We start from the raw sequence: 13176 nt of genomic DNA on the forward strand, positions 1-13176 counted from the left end.
CCCCGAGCCGCGGGCGAACGGCCGCTACCCTGCGCAGGCGCGCTGAGCCTTGGGCGCGCGACGCTTGCGTCTTTGGGTCCTATCCTCTGGGTCCCCGACCCCCTTGGTCACCTAACGCCTACCTGACTGGACCAATCTAGGACCCCTTTCTTGAGTTTTGTTTCCTGTGTGTCATTGACCCGATTTGCTAGACAACTTCTCTCTGGCTGTGCAGATACTGTTAGCCAATTTTACGTATTAAATGCTGAGCAAATTTAGCCCTCGCCAGAGAGGGGAAAGAACTTATTGAAAGCATACTTTTATTTTTTATTTTTGGAAAAAGACATTCAAAATTTACTTTCCAACAGACAGCATCATCGGGTATAACTACAAGGGTTTTTCCTTAGATCACACATTCACAAAGCATTATTAGCTCAACTGTGAGAAAATGTGTTCTCTAAAGATGTCCCCTTGACAATGTAAACAAGTGCTACTGTGTTCACTTACAACTGGAGAAAAAAACGCACAACCTGGCAAAACTGTATATATATACAGCTGTCTCTAGGGGTGCATATAAATATATATATATACGTTTTGGATCAGGTCAGGTGCAATGACTAAGAGATACAACTTTGAGTAAAGTCTTGATCGACATTGCAGTAAGGTCCTTCACACAGAAGTCAAGTTCTTCCTTTCTCCTTCCTCCTTAAGTCGATAAAGAAAGATTATATATTGTAGATATTACAGGTACAAAAGGTGATTTTTAAAAAAGGAATCACAAAAACATCTTGAATGTCCAGCTGTTCCTGCCAATACGTCAATTCTTAGTTTTAAGACAGAGTCTAGGATTAATTCAGCAGTCTTAAAATTAAAAAGAGAGAGACTGTGGTACAAAAAACATAAAATAAATGAGGAAGTAGGGCATGGTGGCATGGGCCTGTAGTCCCAGGTATTTGAGAGACTGACGTGGGAGGATTGCTTGAGCCCAGGAGTTTGAAGCCAGGCTGGGCAACATAGTGAGACCCCCATCTCTAAATTAAATAAATAAATGAGGTAGGGAAATTAAAACTCTCACACCCAGGACATGCCTGTTCCAACTTTGTAGCCTTCATGCAATACTCAAGGAAAAAGTCTTCATAATTCCTTGGCATAAGTCACACCAAGAAAAGTTTTTAAAAATTAGTATGTGAACCTGTGATAGGAAACACGCCCTTCCCTGAGTTTCTTCCCTAGAATGAAAACCCAGTTCTTCAAGACTAGGCACTGAGGAACTAAATTAAGTTGCCTGAAATTTCCCATTCAGGTGCCCACCACTTCTGGTGTTCAGGAAGACAGAGGCATTTGGGAATTTTAAGGAGCACATTGGCACTCTTGGGGCTCCAACTGAACTATATTTAAATAAGCAGCAAAACACACATTGACTCCCTAAGGGCTCAAAGGAGTCCAACTGGCCGGGTGCAGTGGCTCATGCCTGTAATCCCAGCACTTTGAGGGATCGAGGCGAGTGGATCACTTGAGGTCAAGAGTTTGAGACCCGCCTGGCCAACATGGCGAAACCCCGTCTCTACTAAAAATACAAAAATTAGCCAGGCATGGTGGCAGGCGCCTGTAATCCCAGCTACTAGGGAGGCTGAGGCAGGAGAATCACTTGAACCCAGGAGACGGAGGTTTGCAGTGAGATATCATGCCGCTGCACTCCGGCCTGGGAGACAGAGCAAGACCCTGTCTCAAAAATAAATAAATAAATAAATAAAAATTAAAAACGAGTCCATGTGAGGGCATCCTAATTAAGAGTCTAAGGTTAAAGGAATTTTGTAATTCCACAACCTTAGTGGGTTTCTGTTGTTGTTTTTAAAGTACATTCAAAAAACAAGGCACAACAAAAGATGAATACAGAGTGGGGGGCATGCAAAACAAGTTCCTAAATAGATGACAGACCTTGTCCATTTACCCACATATGGTTACGATGGAAGCATACAATATTCCTCCTCCTCATTTAGGCTAAGTAGTTTTCCACTGTTGTTCAACAAATAGGTAACAGTCTTTGGAAATAGTCACCCTAGGTTGTACAAAGTTTCTATATATATAGTTTGTTGCAAGTAACAAAACTCACTTATTTCCCCTCCCCACCCCAAATCTAGTCTGTATTTGTTTTGGTATGAATTTTTTGTTTTTATTTTTTGCAAAGCAGCATAGCAATAATCATGATTACAGGACTGCATGAGCTGTAAAAATCGTTTGCCTATTAGTAGGAATAAAGAAAACAGGAAGACAAGATGAATTCTTTAGAGAAACAACAATAAAAAAAAGCACATAATGTAGAGCTGATCAAATTCTATGATCCCATCTCAGGCTTCCCAAACCAGCTGTCTCTAGGGGTGGCATCTATAAATACGTATTCAAGAAATTCCTTAGATGATTAGCAAGTTTGGGGAATTACTGTTTTCTATTAGAATCACATTCTTTTAGTTGTCTCCTGTTTATAAGCCCTACACTCTAGCCTATTTGGTGTATTTGTTGGTTCATAATAATGCCCAGCATTTATCATTTCTTGCTCATACTGATTTCTTAATCTATAGAGCCTCATCCTTCTTGTGTCACTCTTTGCCTTTGCAAATTCACTGCATTACTCAAACCCCAACCCAATACTACTTCCAGAGAGTCTTTTCAGCTGGAGATAGGTTCTTCCTGCTCAGACTACTTGTAATTCTTTTTTTTTTTTGGAGACAGTGTTTCACTCTGTCCCCAAGGCTGGAGTGCAGTGGCGTGATCTCGGCTCACTGTAACCTCTGCCTCCCAGGTTCAAGAGATTCTCATGCCTCAGCCTCCCCTGAGTAGCTGGGATTACAGGTGCCTGCCACCGTGCCCAGCTAATTTTTGTAATTTTTTAGTAGATTCGGAGTTTCACCATGTTGGCCAGGCTGGTCTCAAACTCCTGACGACAGGTGATCTGCCTGCCTCGGCCTCCCGAAGTGCTGAAGTTACAGACGTGAGCCACTGCACCCAGCTACTACTTGTATTTTTAAATGACACCTTTTAAATGTACTTATAGTATTTCCCCTATTAGAAGAGCTGGATCTGTAATCTCCAATATATTCAGTGCTTACTGTGTCCCAGGTACTACACTAAGTCTTTATATTCTCTTATTTTGATAGGAAGTTTGCTAAATGAAAGCTAAACTAGAAATGTCTTCAAAATAACTAAAATAATAATAGCATGTTATGTTAGAAAATTCTTGTTATAGTCATCTTCTTAATTTTTATATTCAAAAATACTAAATTTTATGATAAATAAAAAATTACATACCTAGCTTAAAAATAAATCTACTTTCCATCATCTTTATGATTTTAAAATATCAGAATGCTTATGATTACAGAAAAAACTAGAATAGAAAATTTAATTTTCTTATTACATGATAAAGAGACAATCCTGGAATTTTTAAAAACAGAAAATTTTATTTTTTATATAGTTTTATTAATAAGCACACAGAGAAACGCTGATATACCTACATGTTCAAAGTGTCACGATAATATTCTGAAAAGTACAAAATTCAAATGTTTAAATTTTACATGGTAATGCAAAAGAAAAAATTACTAATAACATGTATATTTTATTAAAAATTTATCATGAAAATTAGTGAGATTACAAAGATTAAACTATAACTGAATTTCGTACCCTAATGGGTCAAGTCCCTGGTCTAGGAGCATTAGAGAGGACTCTCTTAGCTTCTGCAGCAACTTCCTTAGCTCTTCCTTAGAAAATACCTGATTTTTAAAAAGAGAAATAAGAATGAGAACAAAGACAAGTAGACAAGTATGAACTTAGTTACCTAATCAATCTGATTAGCTTCATATAAGAAGAAATTCCTCTTTAAGATTTAGGTAGCCAGAGGCTAGTAAATTAGAGTGGTTCAGGAATTTCAAGGCGAATTCTCAGAGTCAGTCTATATATTTCTAACTGCTTACAAATATATACACATTTTGGGAAAAAAGTACAAACATTAAAACATTAAAACTGGACTATTTAAGAAAATCTAAGAACAATTACAAATGTAAACATATCTTCACAAAATTAATATTACTACAGAGCATATCAAATTATTAACATTTAAAACTACAATGCTCTAGAACTTACCAGGTACAGTTTGTGGCGCTCAGAGGATACCATATCTGCTAACTGTAGGCATTCCTGATACTGACCAGTACTGTGCAATATTGTATGAAGCAGAAAACACAACATCGGCAGACAAAGTTTTCTCAGTAAAACCATTTGATGTGTTCTTTCATGGTCTTCTTCAGCATCCTACAAACAGACATCAATAAATCATTTTAACAATTTAAGCTAAAGATCCTTACAAAAAGAAAAGCCAGGTACTGAATCAAACCCAGAATGTAATTGGTAGACAAAATTTAACAGCAAAAAGTATGAAGATGAACAAAGTAGACTACAGAGAGGTCAGAGGTATGACAGTGAAAATAAAATGCTTCTGCATTTGTATTTCTAATAAACTTACTGTGTCCTGAATAAAAACATGCATAAAAAGAATGAATTAGAAACAGTATCATTAGAGCAAAAATTAGAACAGAAAACAATCACCACTCCCTTGGATGTTTACACATATAAATAAAGATAGCTCTAAGGAGGCCTGAGGGGACACAACAGACTGACAGCAATGACTGTTGCTGGGAAAAAGATGATGTGGGGAGGGGCACACAGGGAGGGTCAACTTCATTGCAGGCTACTTTGCTTATAAACAAGGAAAATGGAATTTATAATTTCCTTATATAATTTTTAAAAACAGAAAAACAGAACCTATAGATTTGAATAATACAATTAATGAGTCAGAACAGATATATGAGGAAAACAAGCAGAAAAAACAATTGGCATTCCTTTATACATACATGGATCTTTCTTAAAATCGATGCGAACAGTAAAAGTACAGAAAAAAGAGTAAACCTCTTATGCCCACTACATTTACTTACAACAAATTTGAAAATTAAAATAATTAAAAAGTAACCAACCACATAATTTCTTTTTCTTTTCTTTTTTAACCTTTTTCTTCTTTTCTGAGACAGCGTCTCACTGTCACCCAGTCTGGAATGCAGTGGTGCAATCATGGCTCTCTGAAGCCTTGATCTCCGGGCTCAAGCAATCCTCCTACCTCAGCCTCCCAAGTAGCTAAGAACCACAGGCATGTGCCACCATGCCCAGCTAATTTTTTTATTAAAAAAAAATAATAATTTTATTATTTGTAGAGATGAGGTCTCCCTATGTTGCCCAAGCTGGTATCAAACTCTTGGGCTCAAGTGATTCTCCTGCCTCAGCCTCCCAAAGTGCTGGGATTACAGAAATGACACACTACAGTTTCTGAAATAATCTTAAAAATAGGAAGGAAATCAATAGCACTAATAGTGTAGAAAAAAAAAAAAACAGGACAAGCTAAAATAATAACTGCTCCTTTGAAAAGCCTAATGGAATATCAAAAAATATCTTCATGTGAGAGGCTATATTAAATTGCTAAAACATTTTTCAAATGGACATGTAAGTGGAGGGGTTAATCAACAACAAAGTATAATCTGGTAATTATACCAAAGAGTAATTGTACTAATTTGGGCTAATTTAGGTCAGGTTTCCAAACACAGGAAAAATTACTATCAATATTTTGGTCCTGTTTGAAGCATAAATACTTAAAAGCAAATATTAAAGTGCTTCTTTACAAGGGAAGCACCTTTATTTCTTTTCTCAAATAGATACTTGCTACCTTCAGAGGTGGATTTAAAATGCTTCAAGGTTTTACTTGTAATTCATATTAGTGATCCCAACCTAGAACCCAGTAAGAATAAGAGGACTGCTTCTTTCTGGACCTTTCCATTTGTGCTCCAATATAGTCTTTCTGTCTACAGAGGCCGGGTGCCCCTGGCTTCTGACTCCTTGTTGCCTGAAAAGCAGCAGGTTACTTTCTTATCTCATAGGATGGACCCAGACTTGCTTTTCCTAAATCCTGTTGCTGCCATAATATCAGAGTGTGCTGCAGGCAATCTCTTCTGCTAATTATAATGAATTCCGATACTAGCGGGCGGGCTGCCAGCAACTATCCAGGGTAATGGCTGACAGACCCAGCAAATTGCTACAAGGAAAAGCAAATAAACAGCTCTGCTACAACTGAAGACATTTTTCTCATCTGAATGAACAAAAGCTTTGAAATAGCCCATAAATATGTAAAACAGATGGATTATTTCCACTAGGGATATTTCCACTTTTTTTTTTTTGAGACGGAGTCCTGCTCTGTCGCCCAGGCTGGAGTAAAGTGGCGCAATCTCAGCTCACTGCAAGCTCCACCTCCCGGGTTCACGCAATTCTCCTGCCTCAGCCTCCCGAGTAGCTGGGACTACAGGTGCCTGCCACCACGCCCGGCTAATTTTTTGTATTTTTAGTAGAGACGGGGTTTCACTGTGTTAGCCAGGATGGTCTCGATTTCCTGACCTCGTGATCCGTCCACCTCAGCCTCCCAAAGTGCTGAGATTACAGGCGTGAGCCACCGCGCCCCCCCATATCGTGCCTTATATGTGAGAAAAACTCATTACCTAATATGTGTTGATAGCAAGAGTTGATTGGTACTGATATTACAGCTATTCCTAATCTGAAGACAGTATATTCACCTCAGTAATGCAGTATCATTCATTTACCAAGTACCACTGAAAGCCTCCCATCTGCTCAGCATTATTTTAAGTGCCAAACTCAAAGAAATAAAGAAAACAAGGTTACTCCTTTCATGAAGGTTATATTCTAATGAGGGTAGACATACAAAAAGCAAATAAATTAATATGTTTTATATCAGATTGTGCTAAGTGCTATGAAGAAAACTAATGTAGGATATGGAGATTAAAAGGGACAGGTGTGTGTGTGTGTGTGTACACATGCCTACATGCTATTTTAAATAGGGTGGTTGGGTTGGGGAGAGGTTCTTGAAAGAGATGACATTTGAGCAGCTGCTGAAAGAAGTACAAAGTCATCCATGCACATATCTTGGTGAAGGAGCATTCTAGGCAGAGGGGAACCAATGAAGAGGCCCAGAAGACTAGGATATAGTGACGGGAGAGCAGTAGGACACAAGATTAGGGGGTTAGTTTAAAAAAAAAAAAGAACAAATGTATGTACACTCTTGTACATCAAGAAAAGAAAGACAGATTTTATTCCAAGTGCAATAAGAAGGCATCAGAAAGTTCTGGGTAAGAGAGTCGCATGTATTTTATTCTGAAAGGGTCACTAGTCCATCGTATAAGGAACGATTGTATAAAGAACAGTGAGAAGCCAGGGAAGAGGCTTGGACTAGAATGTGCTAGAGGTAGAAGTAGTGAAAGGTAGGTAAAGATGACCTACCTGCTCCATTCTCTCTGCCATCCCTCTGTGCCACCAGCCCCAACACTAAGGGGACTATTCCAGTTATTTAAAAACTTGAGGGGTAGCTATACGAAAACAGCACATAATGCTAGGGCTATTGCGTACAGCCGTGCCTTGTACAAGGGTGGCTGGCCGAACAAGTCAGTGGGGCTGAAATCTAGGCTGTGTTCTGTCTTACATGTCGTGTGCACTTGCCACGGAACCTATCTATGTAAGGGAAGGGAATTCCAATTTTTTTTTTTTTTTTGAGACAGAGTCTCCCTCTGTTGCCCAGGCTGGAGTGCAGTGGCACAATGTCGGCTCACTGAAACCTCCGCCTCCCTGAGTTCAATCGATTCTCCTGCCTCCACCTCCCTAGTAGCTGGGATTACAGGTGCGAGCCACCACACCCGGCAAATTTTTTGTATTTTTATTTTTATTTTTTTTTGAGACAGAGTCTCGCTCTGTTGCCAGGCTGGAGTGCAGTGGCGCGATCTCGGCTCACTGCAACCTCTGCCTCCCAGGTTCAAGTGATTCTTCTGCCTCAGCCTCCCAAGTAGCTGGGACTACAGGCACGTGCCACCATGCCTGGCTAGTTTTCTGTATTTTTAGTAGAGACAAGGTTTCGCCATATTGGCCAGGATGATCTTGATCTCCTGATATTGTGATCCACCAGCCTTGGCCTCCCAAAGTGCTGAGATTACAGGCGTGAGCCACCGTGCCCGGCCAATTTTTTGTATTTTTAGTAGAGACAGCGTTTCACCATATTGGCCAGGCTGGTCTCGAATTCCTGCCCTCATGTGATCCGCCCTCCTCAGCCTCCCAAAGTGCTGGGATTATAGGGATGAGCCACCACTCCCAGCTAGAATTACAATTTTCTAATTCACATACAAGTGACACGTGTTAGCAGGGGCCTTGAACAGTGCCCTACGTCATTGACTGTGTAAGAGTATTAGGCTCAACAAAGGTGATTAAAATGTTATTAATCATTTAACTGTTCAAGAAATCTCTTTTCTGGATTAGTTTTAAAGAAATAATTGAGACTGAATATTGATTTTAAAATCCCTGAGGAAACAAAATGGTGTATCATTCATTGCCTTCCATCTCAACTCCATTTTTTTTTTTTTTTTTTTTTGAGACAGGGTCTCATTCTGTCACCTAGGCTGAAGTGCAGTGGCATGATCTTGGCTCGCTGCAACCTCTGCCTCCTGGGTTCAGGCCATTCTCCTGCCTCACTAGTAGCTGGGACTACAGGCATGCACCACCACACCGGGCTAATTTTTTTGTATTTTTAGTAGAAACGGGGTTTCACCATGTTGTCCAGGCTGGTCTCAAGCTCCTGACCTCAGGTGATCCACCCACCTCAGCCTCTCAAAGTGCTAGGAGTACAGGCATGAGCCACCACACTTGGCCTCTACTCCAATTTTATGAGACCCCCAGACTATTTTGTAGCTTTCACTACCTAATCTACTTAATTAATAATTAGAATAGCAAAGATGTATGTATAAATAAAGCATTGAAGTCTTTTCAAAATTTAAGTGACACTTAATTAGCATTTTACAACATTAAAATTTTATCTTCAAGAGAATCAGCATGAATCAGATGAGAAAGGTTTTGCCAGAGGAACCTGCGGAAGGTTTAAAATGAGTCAAAGGAGTTCTATTACGAACGTTAGGATAAAAAGTGGAGACTTGGCTGGGCACAGTGGCTCACGCCTGTAATCCCAGGCACTTTGGGAGGCCAAGGCAGGTGGGTTACCTGAGGTTGGGAGTTCGAGACCAGCCTGACCAACATGGTGAGATCCCATCTCTACTAAAAGTACAAAAATTAGCTGGGCGTGGTGGTGGATGCCTGTAATCCCAGCTATTTGGGAGGCTGAGGCAAGAGAATCTGGGAGGTGAGCCAAGATTGTCCCATTGCACTCCAGCCTGGGTGACAAGAGCAAAACTCTTTCTCAAAAAAAAAAAAAAAAGGTGGCAACACAGTGACTCATGCCTGTAATCCCAGCACTTTGGGAGGCCAAGGTGGGAGGACAGCTTGAGGCTAGAAGTTCAAGACCAGCTTGGGCAACACAGCAAGATCCTGTGTCAAAAAAAAAAAAAAGGCCAGGCATGGTGGTGTGTGCTTGTTGTCCTTGCTACTGGGGAAGCTGAGGCAGAAGGACTGCTTGAGCCCAGAAGTTTGAGGCTGCAGTGAGCTATGATCAAGCCACTGTCCTCCAGCCTGGTGATAGAGCAAGACCTTGTCTCTAAAACAAAAAAAGAAAAAATAAAGTGGAGACATTTAAGATAATTACTCCATCAGTAATAGTGGCAAATAGGGGCTCAAATTTAGTTCGCTGTCCTGCCTCTATTCTTTTTCCTCCTGGTCAGAGAAGAGAGGCTAAAAAAACTGCAGCAGCTAAAATTAAAGAAAAAGTACTAAATAGATGAGGGTATGAAGAATGGCAAAAGGAAAGATACCAAGAGCCCTTATTGTTTTCTTTGTTCAAAATAACACATCGAATATCCAAGAAGCCAGCATTTCCAGTTCTCAGATAGCTCATCAGGTCTACAGAGGATAAACTAAGCTACTCACTGTTTCCGTCATGCACCAGGGTCAGGCTACAATGTCTTTCCCTTATATGACTTATTATCTCAGTATCCTTCCTTTCTCCCATCTCAGCTCATCCAAATTCTACCAGTATGTTCAAGATTCAGTCAAATGCTATACATTTCAAGCATACGTTCCAGTTCCCTTTCAGGTGGAAACAATCTTTTCTTTTCCTGGACTCAGAAAATACTTGACCGGTGCCTTTCTTATGGCACTTAATACTTCTGTAACTGGTTCTCAACACAGGCTATATAGTATATTAAAGCACTCCAGGTGATTAAAAAAACAAAAATAAACCCCAGCCCTACCTCAGACCAATTACACCAGAATCTCTGGGAGTGGAACCCTGTAGTATTTTTAAAAAGTTTGCCAGGTCATTAAAATGGACAGCCCAGAGGTGAGAGCCCCTACCTTAGCTATGCCTTACTGATACTACTCGAGTTATCTTTATATCTGTAAATGGAGTGATATACATGTATAATTAAATTTTTAGGTCCAGAATTTTTTAAAAATTAGATTTTTGTATCCTGTGTGAACATAGTAAATGTGAACTAATAGTTTATCCAAGAATCAAATATTCCTATTCCCTAGCTAGTATTTTCAGTTTAGCTTAAAATATGGGATTTAGCTATATCTACAATTATGTAAAATCTGTAGATGCTCCCATTTAGAGACAGAACATTTAAAAAAAAGAACATGGTGAGTGTTTTGGTTTTTGGCTATAAACAATGCACACAGCTTACCTCTCTAACATCCACCATCCACCCTCCATCAACAAACAACAAGACGTTATACATTTTCTCCTTCACATCAGCAGTTAGGGCATCCAAATGCCCTTTCCAAATACCAAAATCCATCTGCAAAACAACACAAGGCAGACATATAATGGATAAAACCCAATAAATAATGTATTTGGAAAATACAGACAGGAACATACATATAGAACATCATTCTAAAGAGTTGACGTTTCAGTCTGCCAAGTACAAAAATAAGTATCAACAAACTACAGTTAAGTAAAACGCTAAAATGTTAACTTTGTAAATGAATGCTCATGTCACCTGAAGGCATTTTTCATGTTTGGTTAATTACCTACAGAAAAGTAACTAAACAGATTGCATCTTCCAAAGCAGGACATTAACAGGAAGATTACCTGCTATGATCGAAAGATAGTTGCTGAAGAAATGATCTCTTTAAATATACAACATACATTTATAAGATGCAGTAGGCACATCCCAGATCCATATTTAACTTACTTCATATTTCTTTTCTTTGTGTTCATGAGCCACTTTCTCAGTAAAAGTTGGTTGAGGTATCAAAGTAGGTTTCTGTGGAACTGAATTCATATGCTTAAACCACTCATTAAAGGTTTCATGGGCTTCCTAAAATGTAAAATAAAAAAACCAAAATATAAAATAACAAAAGTTTTCACTTTTATCGTTTCACCAACATTTTTAACATTTGAGTCTTGAAATAATTTTGCAGCATCAAGAAATAAAACTGTTCAATATATATTTTTTTGCCTCCAAAAACTCATATCATGAATAAATGTTTTGTCAAGTGACAAACAAGGTATATATATTGTGTTTTCTGGCATATTCTCCGATCTGAGCACCCTGATCGTATATGTATCTTGACATTTATCGCTGTGTAACATATGCATGTGTACTTGTCTTCTTAACTAGCCTATTAGTTTTTAGAGGGCAAGGATAGGGTGCTATCCACAGATTTGGCCCTACTACCTAACCCACTGTAATTACATAATTATTTATTGAATAAAATTTTTTTGTTTGTTTTTGAGACAGGACCTTGCTCTGTCACCAGGCTGGAGTGCATGATCTAATGAAGACAAGGCATGATCTCCGCTCACTGCAGCCTCAACTCCCTGGGCTCATGTGATCCTCCCACCTCAGCCTCTCAAGTAGCTAGGACTACAAGTACATGCTATCATGCCTGGCTAATTTTGTTTTTATTTTTTTGTAGAGATGCAGGGGTCTCACTGTGTTGCTCAGGCCAGTCTTGAACTCCCAGGCTCAAGCGATCCTTCTGCCTTGGCATCCCGAAGTGTTGGGATTATAGGCGTGAGTCACCGCATCTGGCCTTGAATGAATTTTGAATGAGTATGCTGCTATTTTAGTCATAACAAACCTAGAGCATCTTGCTTTTTCTCAGTTATTGAAAAAAGCAGAAATTTAAAGCTGAGACATGCATCACAAAATCTTAAGAAAACATAACTTCCAGACATCATAGACACTATCTACCATGTGAGATGATCTTAGTTGGTTGGCATTGATTAGAGAATCATGCTAAGACAAGGTCATGATGTCAGTCCCCTCGTGGGTGAGTCAGCACTATAGTCACAAGAGAGGTAAGATGAACCAACACTACTTCTAGAAAAAAGTTCAAACTCTGAGAGTGAATCCGAAAAATCATCATGAAGATAGGCACATCTGTGGCTTTCTTTACAGTCTCACCAAATAAGCTCTGATGCACAAATGTTCTCGGATAGCATTATCATCTTCAGCAGGAAGTGGACTTTCCATTCCTTGTTCCTCCCACTGATTATAGATTTCTGCTATAGAATCCTGAGGAATTTTCACAAATACTTCTTTTGCAGCTTCATGCTTTTTTGATGCTGTGAAAAAAGATACACAATTTTGAATGCCTATGGACTTCTCTGTAATGGTTTCTAAAGGAGTTAAATCACTGGTTTACCAATTTTACAGTGACCTGTAACTATTTCCGGGCCCAAGGCACTCTGTTAAAGGTCTTGGTGATCTTTCTACCTGATAGACTGGCTTTTTCCTATCTCAGTGTGATACTATCACAAAAGGACACATCAAATGCAGTTACTTTTACATACTTCTATGTCTTAAAGCAATTCATTTTTCAAAGTTGGATAGCCTTGAGATTATTTGCAAAATTGATTAGGACAATGAAAATTCACCATTAAAATATATTTTGTTTCATAATACTAGGTTTGATAGATAAAGAGTGGCTGGTTTTCTCCTCTGTATGGAAGGATCAAAAACAAAAAACAACCCCCCCCCATTCAAAAATACACGAATTTGAACAAAAACGTTTTAAAAAAGAATAAAAAGTCTGGGTGTGGTGGCTCATGCCTATAATCCCAGCACTTCAGGAGGCCAAGGTGGGAGGATTGCTTCAGGCCAGGAGTTCGAGACCTGCCTAGGCAACATAGCGAGACCCCATCTCTAGAAAAATTTT

General features: G+C 39.2%; 1 protein-coding gene across 4 annotated transcripts in view; it reads right to left on the reverse strand.

Moving 5' to 3' along the window:
- Positions 1–3418: 3418 nt before the first annotated feature.
- The window catches only part of NUP107 (nucleoporin 107), a 58372-nt gene continuing 48614 nt past the window's right edge, over positions 3419–13176 (reverse strand). For 3 of the 4 annotated variants that reach the window (XM_030820016.1, XM_030820020.1, XM_030820017.1), the window contains exons 24-28: positions 12423–12583; positions 11205–11330; positions 10695–10808; positions 4114–4281; positions 3419–3743 (exon numbers count right to left, since the gene is read on the reverse strand). In XM_030820016.1, coding sequence (XP_030675876.1) covers positions 3636–3743; positions 4114–4281; positions 10695–10808; positions 11205–11330; positions 12423–12583 — 677 coding nt within the window. In that variant the 3' untranslated portion in view covers positions 3419–3635. The remainder of the gene's footprint in view (positions 3744–4113; positions 4282–10694; positions 10809–11204; positions 11331–12422; positions 12584–13176) is intronic. The other variant, XM_030820018.1, reaches the window with a different exon arrangement.

Source organism: Nomascus leucogenys, chromosome 10, assembly GCF_006542625.1.
Source record: "Nomascus leucogenys isolate Asia chromosome 10, Asia_NLE_v1, whole genome shotgun sequence".
Classification (NCBI taxonomy): Eukaryota; Metazoa; Chordata; class Mammalia; order Primates; family Hylobatidae; genus Nomascus; species Nomascus leucogenys.